The sequence below is a fragment of the Perissodus microlepis genome, chromosome 20 (assembly GCF_051167445.1).
Source record: "Perissodus microlepis isolate ML-2025 ecotype Zambia chromosome 20, ASM5116744v1, whole genome shotgun sequence".
Lineage (NCBI taxonomy): Eukaryota > Metazoa > Chordata > Actinopteri > Cichliformes > Cichlidae > Perissodus > Perissodus microlepis.
This window is the reverse complement of record NC_140480.1, coordinates 25,669,810-25,687,224: the sequence shown is the minus strand read 5'-3', so window position 1 is coordinate 25,687,224 and position 17,415 is coordinate 25,669,810. Positions and strand designations below refer to the sequence as shown.

General features: G+C 37.3%; 1 protein-coding gene across 3 annotated transcripts in view; it reads right to left on the bottom strand.

Moving 5' to 3' along the window:
• Positions 1 to 17,415, bottom strand: part of LOC146364643 (metabotropic glutamate receptor 4-like) — a 189,998-nt gene that overhangs the window by 55,189 nt on the left and 117,394 nt on the right. For all 3 annotated transcript variants that reach the window (XM_084915998.1, XM_084915996.1, XM_084915997.1), the window contains one exon: positions 8,862 to 9,078. In XM_084915998.1, coding sequence (XP_084772124.1) covers positions 8,862 to 9,078 — 217 coding nt within the window. The remainder of the gene's footprint in view (positions 1 to 8,861; positions 9,079 to 17,415) is intronic.

The window sequence follows — 17,415 nt, the reverse complement described above, 5'->3', positions numbered from 1 at the left end:
ATACAACACACGTATCATGATAGTATTAAAAAGCACAGATGTACTGTAGGTTTAGACATGTCTTTGAATTTGTTACTTAAAAGCAAATCAGGTTTCTACCCTTGAGTAAATGCATTATATTTTGTAGCTCTTTTTTATAAATAGTGCAAAGTGCTCTTTTGTAAGAGATTTCAGTCTGAGAACATCAGTGAAAAGTGATATAGAGATCTGCTTCTGGTTTGGTACATAAGCCCATTACAAGTGGTCAAATATTTTCAGAATTATATTTCAAGTGACAGAAAATGCTACATATCCTTGCTTCTTTCAGAAATGTGCAGAACTATTAAAGTATGTTATGGTTCAAAAGTATACCCTACACTGCAGCAGGACCCATCTACCTCATCTTTTTTGTAATTAAGCAGCTTTACTTTATATTGGCTCAGCCCAAGACTTGCACCTTCTCCGTGATGCAGTGATAAACAATTCTCAGATAAGTATACCCCATTTTTTAAATTTGCTTTAGCATCAGCATATTGGTCTAAATCTTTATACTTTCACAATGTGGAAAATGTTAAATTTCTCCATGAACAATTGGTATCTCTTTATTAACTCACTCACTCATTTTTAATAAAATCCACAAAATGTGTTCGTTTGCCAATTATGCAAACTTCTAAACTTTTAAATGCATGTCCAGAAAAATTTTGTGAATTGCACAACTTCACTTTTCAGTGCCAGTAAAGTATTAGATATTGTAACTGAGAAACTTTAACCCGATAAAGAGAACCGACAGATTGAGTTTTGTGGCATCAGTGAAAGTTTGAGATATTCTGCAATGCAGGGTTGGCAATTCTCCGTGACATGATAGAGATAAAGCACATTATGCAAATACAAGATCAGTGGCAAAGTCTTGACAGTCGTTCTCTCTCTGCGCACCTGCAGCTAAAACCCTTCATTGATTTTCAGTCTGAGGAATCAAGTTCCAGGTGGTTGAAAGTAACATAAAGCATCCTTTGAAAATGTAGTTGTGACAGCTGTAAAGGCATGAAACCATTTGCAAAGTGGTGCAAAGTGCTAATCAAACAAGGTAATGAACAGTGGAAAATAGGGAAGTGCTAAGTAGACAGAACAGCATAACAATGTAACTAAATTAAAATTGTCAAAAGCATTTGGAAATCCATCAAAATGTTACTGTATGAGTTTAATGAAATTAGATAACTTCATTTCTATATCTGTTCAACATGATTTATGTATGAATCCTGAAATCTAAATGTAGCTTTTGAATGGTTCTGTGGCCTCTAGAGTTATTGTCCATGTTAATTTCAAACGTCTTGTTGTCTTTGGCCATTTAGTGCTGATAAGGTAGTTTAAATAATTTCAGTAGGTGAACAGTGCTGGGGTTTCAAGTATAATATCAAGGACATGGGTGGATGCACAGTTTACGAGAAAAATCCCCTAACGTTTTCTTTAACCCTCGGAAGCCCAATATGGCATTCATCAGAACTTAACAAGGCCTGAAGTGGAAGGAGCAGCTGTATAAGTCCTCTTAAGGATTTCCTGTGTTTGACATGTTAAACCGGGGTGCAGGAACACGTTCCTCCCTTGCGTCTTTTCTTCCTTCCTGTCTTCTGACTTCCTTTCTTTCACACATTGTATAATTGGAATAGTACACTTTATAATGCAAAGCTATAAATTTACATAATGCTGTCATCTGTTTTTGTGAATTGATTACCCGTTCTAGTAATTCTTACTATCACAGCAAAACAAAGCTGTATTAATAAGAATCAATTCATTAAACAGACTATAGTATTCTGTCTTTGTCATAGTGATAGCTTAATTATAGCCATAGTATCATAAAATCATAAGGTGAATTTACATAAGTAAGTAATAGCCTGTGTTTATTGAAACATTTTCAATATTATTGAAAAACTCTTCTGACAATATTTTTCTCACGGCTTTTCAGGTTAATGAGTATTCAAATCACTCCTCTTGACATTTCCCTCATGACAAAGGGTTCAGTACGCAACTCTCATTTCTAACATTTGCATAATCCCCCTGTCATTCTGCGTCGTGCTATATTTGCTGCCCTTTTCCTCTGCTTCAACTGTCATTTGCAAGGAAATCTGATTAATTACAATTTTATACTATCCATTCAATTAATTGCAGATTGCAATGTCAGTGTCCAAATTCAGGAAAAGTAAAGCCCCCGCCAAATGGGGGGCAGGGGGAAGAAACGTTGTCATACTGACATTTAAGGTTTCGTCTTGTAGGCTTGCTTCAGATGAAAAACAAAATAATCACCTTTCATTTCAAATACTGTGACCGTCTGATTCCATAATACTCACTAAACTTGATTATATAAAGGATACAATAAATAGGTATACAATATCCACTGAAAGAAAATGGCACTTCTTTTCACAAGGTGAGAATAAACTGACACAGACTGCACCTTCCATTACTGTAGAAGACCTGCGCTCTCTAATAAGGACACTAGAGGAATAGCAGCTTTTCGGACAGAATCACAAACACAACAAAATCTTGTGAAGGACCAAAGACTTGTGCATCAAGGACGGTCTTGCATTTCAATGGTGTCTATAACAAGGCACCGTACTTTTATCCCTCTTTTCCTTTAATCATTTTCCATAATGACACTCCAGCCTTAATCCCAAGAGGCAGTTTGAGAGAAAGGATATGCCCAAATGAAAACAGCTTTTGGAAAACAGCTCTGTGTCTGAAATGATGGAAGTTTTCAGTCACAGTCCAGCAACAGCAGATGAAATGGTTGCCTGACATGCTGTCATTTAACAAACTGTCCTGATGATGACACTGTTTATCATGCCCACATGATAAACAGGGGCTGACATAGTTAGGAGGCTCATGCAAACAGGTCCTGCATGTGACATTTGAATAGTCTAGCGTTAATATTTTATGCCTGAATCTTTCTTCTGCTGTCTCCTTTCAGTGAAAATAAAGTAGTGCAAAAAACAAAAGCTTTCTTCTTCTTTTATTATATTATTTGTCATTTCAGAATATATTGTATTTCAGCATGACTAAACAAATTCCTGAGTGGCCTTACTTTGCAGAAACTGTGAGTTACTCTTTGTTCAAAATTAAACTTTGAGATTTTAACCAAACGTGGTCTAAAATTTGCTCTTCATAACTTTTAAAGAAGTGGCATGGTTACATGAAGGGAAGTAGCCTAGTTTGAAGCTGCTTAGCAACTATTTCCCCAGTGCAGTTAATCTAGGAAGAGTAATATGTGTTGGTTGGTAAACAACAAATATTTCAACAGCTACTGGGTGGATTAGCACAAATCCACTGTCATCATTAGAGTGAAACCCACTCACGCTGGCAATCTCCATACTTAACATTTATTATTATATTGTGGTTGATACTTGTAGGAAAATCTTGACAACTATTTTAGTGAGTGCAATGAAATTTGCATTCGATATTTATGTCATCTGTGTATGAATCCCAATAATTTTGGTCATGATCTCACTTCTCATTTCTTTGGACTGGCATCAATTTAGTCAGGGGCGTAATTTCCAGGGGGGTTAGGGGGTAATCAGAACCAACCAATATAACACCCCCCCACCCCCCAAATAAAATTATGAATTATCTTGCATAAATAGGCAGTTGTTTTTCTTTACTCATTTCAGGTATTACCAGATTTATTGATTTATTTACGCCGATTTACAAATTTATGCTGATGGATTTAGTTGATTACCAGATTGCCTAGCATAAATAGTATTGACAACACTGTATAGTGGTTTATTTATGTAATGGTTTTTAATTTTTATTCTAAGAAGCATGAAATAATCACAGAATGACTAGCATAGCTGAAGCTTGATAAAGTCAACATATTTTGTGTGCTCAATCAGAAATTGCATTACTGTAACTAACAAGGTATACCATCAATGTAACACAAAACAAAATAAGGAGTAATTCACAAGTTCCAACATGTTTTTAGCATCTACAATTCTTACCTATGAAAAATAGAAGTCATGGTCTTTAATAATACTATTTCTCATTTAATGCAATTGTAATAGAGATCTTTAACTTTCTATTGATTACTTTCACAATTATACATGAATCATCCCAAAGAATCTTACAGTGAAATGACCTGGACCCCAGAAAGGATATAGAAATACTCATGATGTTTGAATGATAGAACAGTAAATGTACCTCTCTTTTAGAGGTTGTATTACCAAAGTGAGAGAAGGATTTGCCAATGTGTTATGTGGTTGTTAAAAATTGACTTCATGATGCCTTTTTGAAGAAAAAAAAATGTTGGAAGTAGTAGACGCTGAAAGGAGAGCTGATAAGTATGCAATATGGTTTTGACTGCGTAGATGTTCTGTATGCAATAGATGCAATAAATGCAAACTACTGGAAAAGCTACTGGAAATGACTTTTTTAACACAGTAAAAACAAACAATCAAACATAGCAAACTAAAAAAAACAACCCATTAGCATTAGCAGCTGTGTATATTCTATAATCTTCACTTTGATTTCAGACTTCTGGGCCATCTGGAAAGGATTGGTCTTCTTGTATATTAGCGTCATTAGGCATGTAGTAAACAATCGCATGCATTTACCTGTATTGCCCTGCATTGGCAGAGTGTCATTCTTTGATTTGTTGCGACAGAAGCAGAACTCTAAAGAGGCTGTTAAAACTGAATATAGGAGACTCATACTTGATAAAAAAAAGTCTAGATATTTCATGTGAAACTGAACAGTCAGTTTGAAGTTTGTTGTGAAATTGAATTTTGTTCGATTCAGTTGTAAATTTTGCCTAGTAATACTAAAACGATGCTGTCGTTTGAAGCTGTTTTTAAGGCACCTTTTAGAATTTGGCCTTTATTTTATTAGTGGCACAGTGACAGGAAATGAAGGAGGTAGACCAGCAGGATAACACACAGCAAATGACCCCAGGGAGGTATTTGATCAGTGGTTCCATCAATAAAGGGATATGCACACATGTGGTATATACCCTAACCGCTCTGCTATTGGAACCACAAGAAGCATTCCAACCCATCTCAACTCAGTTCTCATCTTACTGTACAAAGAAGGCCAAGGTTAGGTGAAGTACATGCCCATTCTTGAGGATCCCTTAATTGTGCTCTCCCGCTTGTAGTTCATGCTTGCTTTCACAGAAACAGTAAAGGTTATTTCCTTTCTGATAAGTCCAGCCAGTCTGATCAAATGCTGTGTGAAATCAGTTTAATTCAGTTTCCTCTTGAAAGTTCAGTGAGCTTGGATCAATGATACCAGATTATTTCACAGTAGGACCTTGTGTTATCAAACATCTAACACAACACTTTAACACCTGTGCCGCTGCTTCCAGCTCCGCCAAATCACCCAACACACACACACACACACACACACACACACACACACACACACACACACACAAGCTCAGGGTCTCCAGGACTTACACTCCTTTGAATACCAAACAGCAATGCATTCGTTCACTTCTATTTTGCTTGGAAGCAAACAAACATACAGTAAAGCTCTGCAGATATATAAATGGCCGGACTACTTTTTGTCGCATTATGGTGGAACTTTTTACAGTTGTCCTCCAGCTAGTCTTAAACAGAATCATAAAACAGCAGGGTACTGCTAGAGAAAAAATTATAAATATCCATTTATGAGGCTGAAACTTGCTCGGGACTCAGTAGAGATATAACTGTCTGAACCACACCACAGAAACAGCATCTGGAGCGTGTTGACAAGAGGACCTTAACATCATACAGCTTGAGGATCAACACAACTGCCTGATTCTCATCAACATCATAATTAGCAATATTCTCAATGAAAACAGTCGCACTGGGCATAAGTTTCAATTCTACTCAGATTTTATGTATGAAACCTGATGGTTTTGTTGTTTTAACAGAATAAACAACTAATTCTAGTAATTGAAGTTTTATGAATCCAGTGATTGTGTAAGCCTAATAAAAGAATATTTTCATTTTTATTCAATAGAACTATACTTTATTTTTAACCTCCTTCAGCATGGAAAATGTTAGAGAAAAAAGCTGATTTTCTCCACACAAAACAGCACAGCAAAGGGCCATTGTGACATTAGGCAGGGGAGACTGTTGCTCAGTATGGCCTTTGGCTGTTTAATGAGACAGAACATTTGGCCAGTTGTGATCTGGCTGTTTTATTATGTGAGCAGACAACTGCAGAACCCATTTAGCAACCAAATACCTGTGGATTTGATTTTGACAGAGCTGTCTGCTTCTCCTCTGTCTGTCTCGCTCACATAATCACTCAAAGACCTGAACTGGACCAAAGGATTGGATTCAACAATTCTTTAAAAGCCGACATGTAAAAGTTTTGCTCCAGTCCAATTTAAAGCGTATAGATGGGCTGACTACGTATATATATATATATATATATATATATATATATATATATATATATGTATAAAAATATATAATTTGGAGTCAATGAAAAGAGCAGTACTTGTCTTTAAACACTGATTCTGTGTGCGTGCTTGATGGTTTCTGTCACACGCTGTCTCTTAGGTGGTTAAATCAAGTGACAGTTGAATTTGAGAAGGTGTTTCAAAAAAATGAAAGTTCAGTTCCTTCAGCAAAAACAGTAACACAAGGTTTTTTTGGATGCCACACAAAATGTCTGCAAAGACAGATGTTGCAGATGTTCTTTCTCTTGACATGTCTTTACTCTCAGTGACGTTTGTGACATCAAAGTACACAAGACTAAGAATCAAAGAATTCACATTTATATAAGAATAAACGCTTCTTTTTTTAAACACAAGTGGTACTGTAGATCTACATCAGTGCATATACATGGATATATAGAACAATGATAGTTGAACGCAACTTGAATATAACCAACTTGGAACAGGTTAGTTAATCTTTAGGCCTAAAAAAATGTTGATATAATAGCATTTTACCAGTTCAGGTAATGTCTGTTCACAAATTATCAGTTGTTATCAGTTATTACAGTTGTTTAAAACAATCATTGCTCTAGACTATTGTCTGTTCCACTGTGATAGCCTGTCTTCTATCATTGTAGTGTATTTGATAAATGAGCCAGTTGTCTCAGTGTTTGAACTGTTTTTACGACAAAGAGTGATTGAGAGCAATCCTACCGATGAAAGTTAAAAGATATAGATTGAAATCTGAAGCAGCAGAATGACAGTTCTGATAGGCTGTTAGTTGATAAACCTGTCTGTTCCCTCTGAGAAACAGAATGCTTGCCCATACCATGTGGTTCAGGTTCCAGCTGAAGTGCCAATATTCCTAAAAGACTTGTTAATGTGCTTCGGGAATGATGCAAAACAAGATTACACTTGAGCACTGAAGATGTGGAAATGGATTCCTCAAGACAGTGCAAAGTAGCCTCAAGACTGTTTATATTGTTTTTCATATGACAGCTGTTAATAAAAAGTGTTTCAGTTAAACCAAGATGGTGTAAATTAAAAAAAAAAAAACAACCCAAAAAATAAGATTTCAGAAGGCTATCATTTTGATTATGTAGATTAATATAGATCATGGATTACTTAAGATTCTTTCAGTATATTATCAAGTATCTCTTAGTATATTCAAAATTTCATTTCATTCATTATGTTTCATATCATAAACTCAGAATCCCAAAGATTCATAAAATAGGTTTTTCCTATATTAGAAAACCTATTTTATGTTAACACATTGAAGCTAATCATTTACACCAGCTTGTGCTCAACATATTATCATGTGCAAGAACATTTCTCTGAGATTCATTTTCCATTCATTTAGAGCATGATTCCACTCTTGGCATGACTTCAGAACTCATTGCCTCTTTTTATGTGTAGTCTGGGATTTTAAAAGATGTAATATGTTTTTTTAAGCTGATACAGTGTATGTGCAAGGTCAGTATTAAGTAGTATTAAACACATAATTTAAAGTATGTGGGGAAAAAACATTATTTTCCAAAAAAGAAGAGGAAAAGTTTAGATCTCCCTGTGGGGCTTTGATTCCCCCTTTGTGTGGACTGTTCAAAGAGGTAGCTGAGCCGGACACACAGGGGGCTTTGCTGTCGGTGCCTTTCCAGGAAGACTGATGATAGGCAGCAGCTTGAATCTGGCAGAAACTGAATGGACACAGTGGCACAGAGAGTACTGGACATGTCTGTAGTGATTACATTCTGCTACAGAAGAAGTTCAGGGGTCAGGCTGACTGTGTACCGGCAGCTTGCTGCACCAAACTGACTGTATTCCCAGCACTGTGCAGTGCTATCTCCTTATGATGCCTCAGGGTAGCTCTGCAGGTTCACTGCCACTGAGCCTTCTCAGAATTTGATAATCAAAATTAATTCCCTCAGTGCTCTGACTGCACACCTGTGTAGCTCATATTATTCCATGGAGATAACAGTTGCAAACGCAGATTTCACTGAAATAGTTCAAATTTACAGCATTAGCCATTAGCCATCTCTGCTTAAGATAATCAGCTAGTTAGTGGTAAAGCCAAAACAAGAAAATTGAAGCCAGACTCTTGATCCTGTCTGAGAACTATTTTCAGATCATTTTGACAGCATTCATTCAGTTTAAGAAATCGAAATAACCAGTTCAAACCTTACCCTGTTTTATGAACATCTCTCAGTAACACGCAACACAAAGAATAATGCAACAGCAACAAAACCAGCTTCTGTGTGAAAATGATCATGTTTAAAGTCAATCTTTAAAGTCAGCAGTTTTTTAAAAAGTTTTAAATAGGATACTATTTAAAATTTCAGACTTCAGAGGCTGAATTTCTTTCTCACTTAAACAGAAACACTTTTGGTGGTTGACAAAATGAGATTCAAAAACGAGAACCACTTTAACATAATTTTAAATACCTGGGGATGCTTGTGGAAATGTTTGAAGAAGGACTTACCGTCCTCTCGGGACTTCTGAATAAATGCATCAACCCCGCTTTCTCCATAGTTTCCCTCTGAAGCGACAGTAGAGACATAGTTCCAGTTCATAGCTTTGACAATGTCCACCATCGCCTGTGCCTGGTATGTGTCTGGAGGCACCACACGGGAAAAGAAGTCGTAGCGGGTGTTGTCACTCAGCTCTGGAGCTGTAGAAGCGTAGCTCACCTGAGGGATCTGCAAGAGAGGAAGAGAAGATAAAGAAATGTGATGGTTATGCATGATGAAATATATAAATAATATACTTTGTGCAAATTAATTATATATACAGCAAAAAGGTTCCACACAGTTTTGTGTACAAAAAAACAAACTGCTGAATAATATGACACCTAACATCTGCTGATATCTCTCATGTACTCATTGTAGATTATTCTCCCTCGGCAGTTCGCACACTGTTGCTTTAAATAGTCCTGATGATCACAGGCTTAGCTACAATACTTCCTGAAAATTATTTTCCACACCAGTCAAGCAACACTAATCTCTTCATGACTTCACAGCAAGATTTATTTTGGTGTTGAAAAACATATAAGCACAAAAGCAAAGGTGTTGTGTCTCCAGAGCTGAAATAATACCCCATGTTCTTGTCAGTTTCCATAAAGATATTATTGTTTCTTAGTAATGATTACCATATTGTTTCCTAGTATAGTTTACAAGTAGAAAACGAGGTGTGGGTGTAGCTCAGTAGAGGGAAGATAATCAAAAGGAAGTCAAGCTCATTATTCTGATGGAAACAGCTTTGGTTTATCTTGAGATCGTTATTAAAAGAAATGATTATGTTCTTTGATAAATATCCTTTAACATCCAGGACACATAATAAGAGCTTATACTGGCAAGTGCAATTTTCAGAGTCTCTACATGCGTCTCTTCCGAAATGTATCTTTGTTCTTAGTTGCACTACAGAAGTCTTTTTGCCGCCTCTAGCAGAAAACTCTTCGTCTCAACTTTTGCTTGCTCAAGTTATTTCAGATTTGTGGCTGTCATAGCTTGTGTGATCTTCTTATAGGATCTGTGCTGCACAGTTTGAAAGTTAACTGACCAGATTTTATGGCATTCAGTAATGTGGGTCCATTTCAAATATGGACACTCTTTTAATGTTGCTCCATTTTTCCCTCATTGTGATCGAATCGGCTTGTAGATGCAAAAAGCATCATTACATTTGCTGAAGGCCAAAACAGTGTTTAATTACATTTTCCTACATCCAGTGCCAAAGTAGAGCGCATGTCCTAAGGTCAGCTCTGCCTATTTAAGTAGTCTTAATACAGGAAGTATTTTACATAAAAACTCCCACACAAAATGTCAAGATAATAAAATAATACACAACCAAAAGATCCGGATGTTGACAAATCAATGCGATATTGCATAATTTTATAATTATAATAAGTGCATACATTTCTATTTTAATAAAGATTATCTGCAAAAAACATTCCTTTTCAGTGACAAGTTAGGAGGTAAAAATATCTGAATTTGACGGACACCTGAATAAAATGTCATTCTTTCCAAATACTGTTTGAATGCTATGCTGGAGTGCCATGGGACCTCAGCGTAGCTCTGGGGAGTCTGACAAATCATGACACTCTTGAGCATTCCTAATGAGATGAAAGGATGCACAGATGGAGGGATAACCTGACACCAACCACTTAAAACCATGTAGTATTTAAGAACATAAATTGGTTACTGCTTTAACTTAATGATAAGATAGCTTTTTTAAAATTGTTTATGTTAACTATCCACCTATAGTTCTACTTCTTATGTTCTGATGCGCTTGTGTTCTGACAGTGCTACATGAAAGTAAACATTACCAGCTGAATGTCCTGTTTTACCAATATTTGCTCCACAAACTGGAGTAAGACTGCTGTGGGAGTCATACTGTCCCTTCCTCTCTCCCTTACTTCCCACAGCTGAGGCCTTTGATGTGGTCAGCTGCAGCGTTGCACTGATTCTGCTTCCACTGTGCGCCCTGCTTGTAGCTGCAGCCTGTGCTAGGAGTACAGCTGTTCAATCTGTGCCCGTGACCTACAGCTCCTAGCAACTCATTTTACTCCACAATGACTTTACTTTTGTTCGTTTGTTTTTTGTTGGTAAAACTGGAACGAGAGGTGCATTAAATCTGCCTACCTGATAAGCTCAGAACAGACTGCATTCTGTGCAGACCTGGCTTTAGGAAGTGAATTGTGATGCAGCAAGCGAGCCACTCAAAACAGCCTTGTTAAGTTGATTTTCTTCAAAGAGGAGAACATGCAGAAAAAGGAAGTCTGTGTTGGTTTATGATGGACTGTCTGTGTGTGTTGCATGTTAGCCTCCTGGAATTAATTTGTCCTAAGCTATCACACTGTGTCTTGTCTTCAGAGCATTTCTATGTCACTTGTCTTGTGTCAAGTTGGTATTGCTTGTAGAAACTGCCCTGCCCCACAAGCTCTGATCACTGAATCAATGTTAGAGACTAACATGCGACATACATGTGTTTCTGCCCTGTTGTAGTATTTGGCTATTGAGTCTGCACCCTGCAGACTGGCAGCACTTTGTTGCTGTAACATAAGCAGGTCAGTGTACTTTTAACCACTAAGTCTGTTCTCTTCTCTTTCTTTCCACCTTTGTGTTTCTCTCCCTCTTGGAAAAAATAATTGTGTGAATCATATTTTTTTTGTCTGTCACTCTTTTGACGTCATGAGACGACAGGCGAGATTCAGCAGGATGAAAGTTAAGTGTTGTACAAAGGTGTTTGGAAGGTGTTAATGATGCCTTGTTTTAGATTATTTTAGTGCTCTAACATACAGCGAAAAGGAGCTTTTTAGCCATTCACACCCCAAATTTGCTCCCCGAGTTATGTGTCAGAGTGATAGATGTTATATCTTAATAATTTTCCTAACACAGTATGTCCTTCCAGAATAAAATATGAGGTAATAACACATGTATCATACTGCCTCTGGCATCTGCCTTATAGTATCCTGTCTCTTTTAAGCTCGTTTTCCAGATGTTTCATTTAAAACTCAGATTGCATCTAATCAACCATCTCCTGCTGACATTTATGGCCGTACCTGCTATTTATGCTCTTGCTGTTACTGTATTTTCCAACAGATGTTTAGTCTTCTTAGAAGAAGCTGACATAAAAAGCTAATTTTTCCTAAAGATAAAATGCCAGTTTTGAAGCTAATTTGCTGAATTGAGGTAGTCTTATAGCAGAAAACAATAACATATATGGATCTTATGAATAGTATATAAAAATTGGATTTCAAAGAAGGTCTTTTAATTTTGCTGTTCCCATGTATTGCAGCGCTGTTGTGACATGTCCAGACTCATATCTGCCAAATAAGTGTGAGGTGCTGTGAAGCTACGCTGTTGTATTTTTCACCTGAGGGATTTTCACTCCTGTAACAATCACACAATTTCAGCGTTCTGTCAAGATTCAGGAGAGGCAGAGCTTATCGTGTTTGTCTTGCCAAGATTTCTTGCTCACTGGACTACAGCGTTGGTCCTGAACAGTGTGCTCCCTCTAATAGAACAGAGTCGCTTCTTAGCATCCGCTGAAGAAATTAAATTCTTCGGCACAGGTGCCGTCTGATGTACCTCCAGTGAATCAAAGATACCAGGAGAAAAAATATAAACGTGATGTGTGGCGCTTTGATGGGGGTTTGACGTAAGAAAGGGGTTTGCTCTGAGCAGATGAATTCAGCATGGATTACTCGTAAACACATTCAGTGATAAAGATCTTAGTAGGTTGTTTAAAAATGACTTGGTTCTAGTAATGCTGTGTACACTTACCATCTGTTCAGGCTGAGATGAAAGCGGCTGAACTTGCTGTCCTCTCAGATGAGCTTTTTGTGATTCAGTCAGTATAGGGAATGCCAGTACATTATTCCCTCCTCTCCAAGTTTATAGAACTCTTTTAATCAGCACCTACCCTACCCCACCACTATCCATTTAACTTCTAATGGGCTTAGGAAATATGTTTAATTGCTGTGATGTGAGTCTCAAGAAGATATTTGATGCAGATTTAATGTTCAAATCACTTGCTTTAAATAACTGTGCCTTTTTAAAAATTCAATGAGCTCATTTGGCACTGCATCAATGCAGGAGTAATGATGCTCATTAGAACTGTACAGAAATATTATACATCTACAGTGTTTGCTGGGGAAGAAAAATCAAAAGCTTTAGTCGGGCTTTGGAAATGTTTCTGCAAATACTTCCTATGAAAATGTAAAAGGAGTATATTTTTAATCTATGAAAGCAGAAAAAAGGTTTCAGTTCACAGGAAGAGTCCATATTTAGGATTGGTGTTACTGTGTACGAGGTGTTGATGTATTATTAAAATGTATTTTCACTAAGCGAAGAAAACAAGAAGAGAAAAATAAGATAAAAACAATGGTTCCAGATACATTTGCAGGTTTAACTACTAAGTTCAACTAAGTTCAACTAAAAACATCCGTCGTCTAATTAACTTGTCACCAGATTCCTATGAACAGTTTATGTTTACTTAAAAGGTGCAATAGATATTAATTAAATGAACACTTATATTCATAATATAATATGCAAGATTTAGTGATGTGTAAGCTAATTTTCCTCTTCAGTGTTAGTCGAGTCAAACCTAAGCAACCAAGACAATGAACAACAGGCCTCTCAAGCCTTAAATAGTGCGTGCGTGGTTGCAATTACTTATTTTTCCAAAACTAAATACATTTTTTCACTATAAAACATGACAAAAAAGGTGATAAACCTTATGTAAGCATGCTTGGTTCATTAGCTAACAGACACAAATCCCTTAGAGCTTGTGTCAGAAAGAGCAATAAGTATGTAAAATGCATGTATGTACATGTTTATGTATTATGTTATGTTGCGCTGTGTTGACCTCTCTGAACAAGGGAGTGGCTGAAACTAGCTTCGTAATCAAAACCAAGGCAATTCTTATAAACTAGCAAAACATGTACTGATTAAAATAAGAAAATAAAGGACACTAATTAAGAACAAATATATTTGATGTGTTGGAATTATGATGACTGGAATTTAGAGTACATATTGATGTAAATAATATTCTAATGCATATCTACCTAGAAAATTAGTCTAAAATATATTATTATGGCATAAAAACGTTATGTAATTCTCAGACAAGTTTTCAGCTATCTAGCTAGATAGCTACAGCTGGAAAAACTATGGCCAACCAATCAGTGTGTTCCCTAACTAGAGAATGACTGGTTGCTCGGTGAAATTGGTCATAAATTTTTGTACCAAAAACCTCCTTCTGATTGCTTTGGTTGGAGGCAGATTGGTGTGATCACCTGTAATTTACATGGAAGGCGCAGATTTGTCTGAAAACACACACGAACTAATTACCGAGCTGCAGTGACACTTGAAAAAGGGAAATGCAAAACAAAGAGGGAGAATGTTTCCCTCTCGAAGTAATGGTCGTGACTTACCGCTGAAACCAACGTATTTCAAAAGGCACAGCTTTTATTTTAAAGGCTAAGTTTCCAGTTTCCATATTGCAGCTATGCCCTAAATTGTGCCGTTGTCTCTAATTTACAAAACACTTTTGCCTCTACCTGCATATAAAGAGTTTTGTAAATGTAGTTACTGTGTTGTTTCACAGATGCTCTTGAGAGCCATAGCACCTTTAGGCATACAGCTGTAGTCTTCAATTAAAAAATAGCTGAACATAAAACTGGATGTCATCCAAGGTGAAGCATCCAGTCAGTAAATCCTGTCATAGTAGATTTCCATTCTTAGCCAATGGTATGTTAAGCAGTAGTGTCATGCTTAGTGACAGATATTGCTGTGCTAATGACATTTATATTCAGTTACTTTTCTTATCATTAAGACACCTTTCCTGCCAGGGAAAAAAAACTTTATCTATAAAGCTTGGCTTGACCCTGTGAATAACTACTGGACAAATCTGCTGAGTCATAAAGCCCACTGAGATCTTTCCACCCATTGTTACTGAGATCAATATAGTGAGAATAAAGAGAACAATGCAAGCTCCACATAGATGCTTGTGCCCAGGATCAAAATCGGATCCGATACTACAGGTGCTTAATCACTTCTACTCTTTATTGTTCGCCAAGTATTTTTCTCAGCATATAAGCGGACTCTGTATTGCCTTTTACTAACTCAATTTTACATAGAATCTTAACAATGAGGGTAATTATCTGAAGAAATTTTGTAACCCTTCACCCTCGGCAACAGTATTTCCCCCAGATTAACTGCTTTGGTTTCAGTAGGAGTGGAGAGAAACTAGAGAAAAATCCCCACTGTCTGTTTTGCTTTATTTTGATATGGATCAGTTTAGTCAGTCTGCAGTTTTAGTATCAAAGTGGGCAGAGCAAACATGAATGTTGTTTTTGTGTGTGTTTGTATTTGTCTTGCATGGGTCTGATGTAAATGAGGTAAATGCTGATGTGAAACTATCTGTCTACCCATCCATCATTTTTTTTAACCAGTTACCCTGGTCTATGTTCTATGGAGTCTAAGCAGACTTGGCCTCCCTCTCCCCCGCCACCAGCTCTTCTGGGATATGCCAAGCCAGCAATCCCCCCCAGCATGTCCTGGATCTGCCTCAAGGTCCCATCCCAGTTGAACATGCCTGATATGCCTCACCTAGGAGGCACCCAGGAGGCATCTTGGCCAAGTGCCTGAACATTATCAACTGGCTCCTTTCAATGCAGAGGAGCAACAGCACTGCTCTCGGTCCTTCCTGGATGAATGAGTTCCTCACATTGTTAGGCTGAGCTGGATACTAGGACCACATCCTGGACCCAACCCTGGGGCAGAGGCTTGTTGCTGAACACCTGGTAGCCAGGTGTTAGCTCATCAGGCCACATGGATCCATCCTCTTGTGGACCCAACACCCACAAGAGGAGCCACAAGAAGTCCAGTGCTTTGTGACTTATGCAACACTTTATAATTGCCACAGAGTCTGCTGCACTCTTGGCAAGGTCGCTCTTGTGAGTCTGATTTTGAATTTCAGTGAAAGTTTTACCTGAATAAAAGATATAAAAACACTATGTTTTAAAAATAATTTTTAAAAATTGGGTTTTTTGTGTGTTTCTGTCATAAAAAAAATTAATACACAGGAAAAAAAATGTGTTATGCAATAATAATAATAAATTCCTGCTTAAAAGAAACTTTAATTGGATTTAGAGCAGCTAGTATGTTAAAGAAAAAATGGCACTGGCAAGTCCAATCAACAGCAAGGTAATTAAAGCAATTGTCAACTAACACCTGCATTGAGCAGATTAGCTTGCTAGCATCTCAGTATTTGTATTTTTAATATACTCTAAAATCCTTATAGATTCAGACCACTGAAAATCCCAAGATAGACAGAAACTGTCAGACATGTCTATCCACTAGGGCCCATGTAAAACCTGTAAGAAATGAGCCAATCTTACTTTAAATAATGTGGAAACACAAAATAATGTGTCTTGATGCATGCTCAGTCATCCAGGTAAGGAAATCCCAAAAAGTTGATTCTGTTCATCTAGACGTAGCGTTTTCAGTGGGAGAAGTAACAGCACATTTGCATAATGACTGAAACTAGCACCACTGACGAATAATGGGCTGTGAGCTCAGTTTCATGATTGTTAATAAATACATTGTAATGATGATTGATCAACAACCTGATCAATGACAACTGGCAATTTTGTCAATGCTCAGTGAAAAAAATACTTATGAGCCGCTGAAACAAGATTGTCTGAGGCAGTTAGAACAAGACAATGCTATTGACTGGACCTCATACTACAGGTCATATCCAGGGGAAGCTCCGCCAAGTCTGTATGGTTCACCAAAGATACATAAACAGCGTGTACCTTAAAGATCAATTGTTTGTATGATCAACTTGGTCATCTATAACATTTCAAAGTTTCTGGCTTTGATGGTAGGCAGCTCTGAACACCACATCCAGAACACTTTTTTGAGAAGGTGAAAGATGTCATGATGCAGGCAGATGAAACAATGGTCTCATATGATGTTACAAGTTACTTGCTGAATAAATGAGCTCCTTTGCCAGTCTTTGACGATGGCTCCAGAACCTTCAGAAGAAACTTGCTTCCCTTCCTTGGTTCAATGATCAGTTACTTTTTTCAGTTACTACTCATAATTTGTGGCTATAGGTGAGGATAGGAATATAGATTTGCCAGTAAATCGATAACTTTACTTGCGTGCTCAGCCATGAGTTCACCACAAGAGAACCGCACAGCACCTGCATCACTGCAGATGCTGCTCTAATCCATCTGTCAATCTCCCATTCCACTCTCATGAACACTACTTAAACCCATCAACTTGAGGCAGCAACTCATCTGCGATCTGAAGTGGGCAACTGCCTTTTCTGACTGAAAACCATGCCCTTGGATTTGGAAGCATCAATTCTCATCCCAGCCACTCTACACTTGGCTGCAAAACTCTCGAGTGCAAGGTGGAGGTCATTACTCTTTGAAGCCACCTGGACCACATGAAAATCAAAGGTTTGACCATTAGACCATCAAACTGGACGCCCTCTATCATTTCTCCTAGAAATTATGTCCACAAACT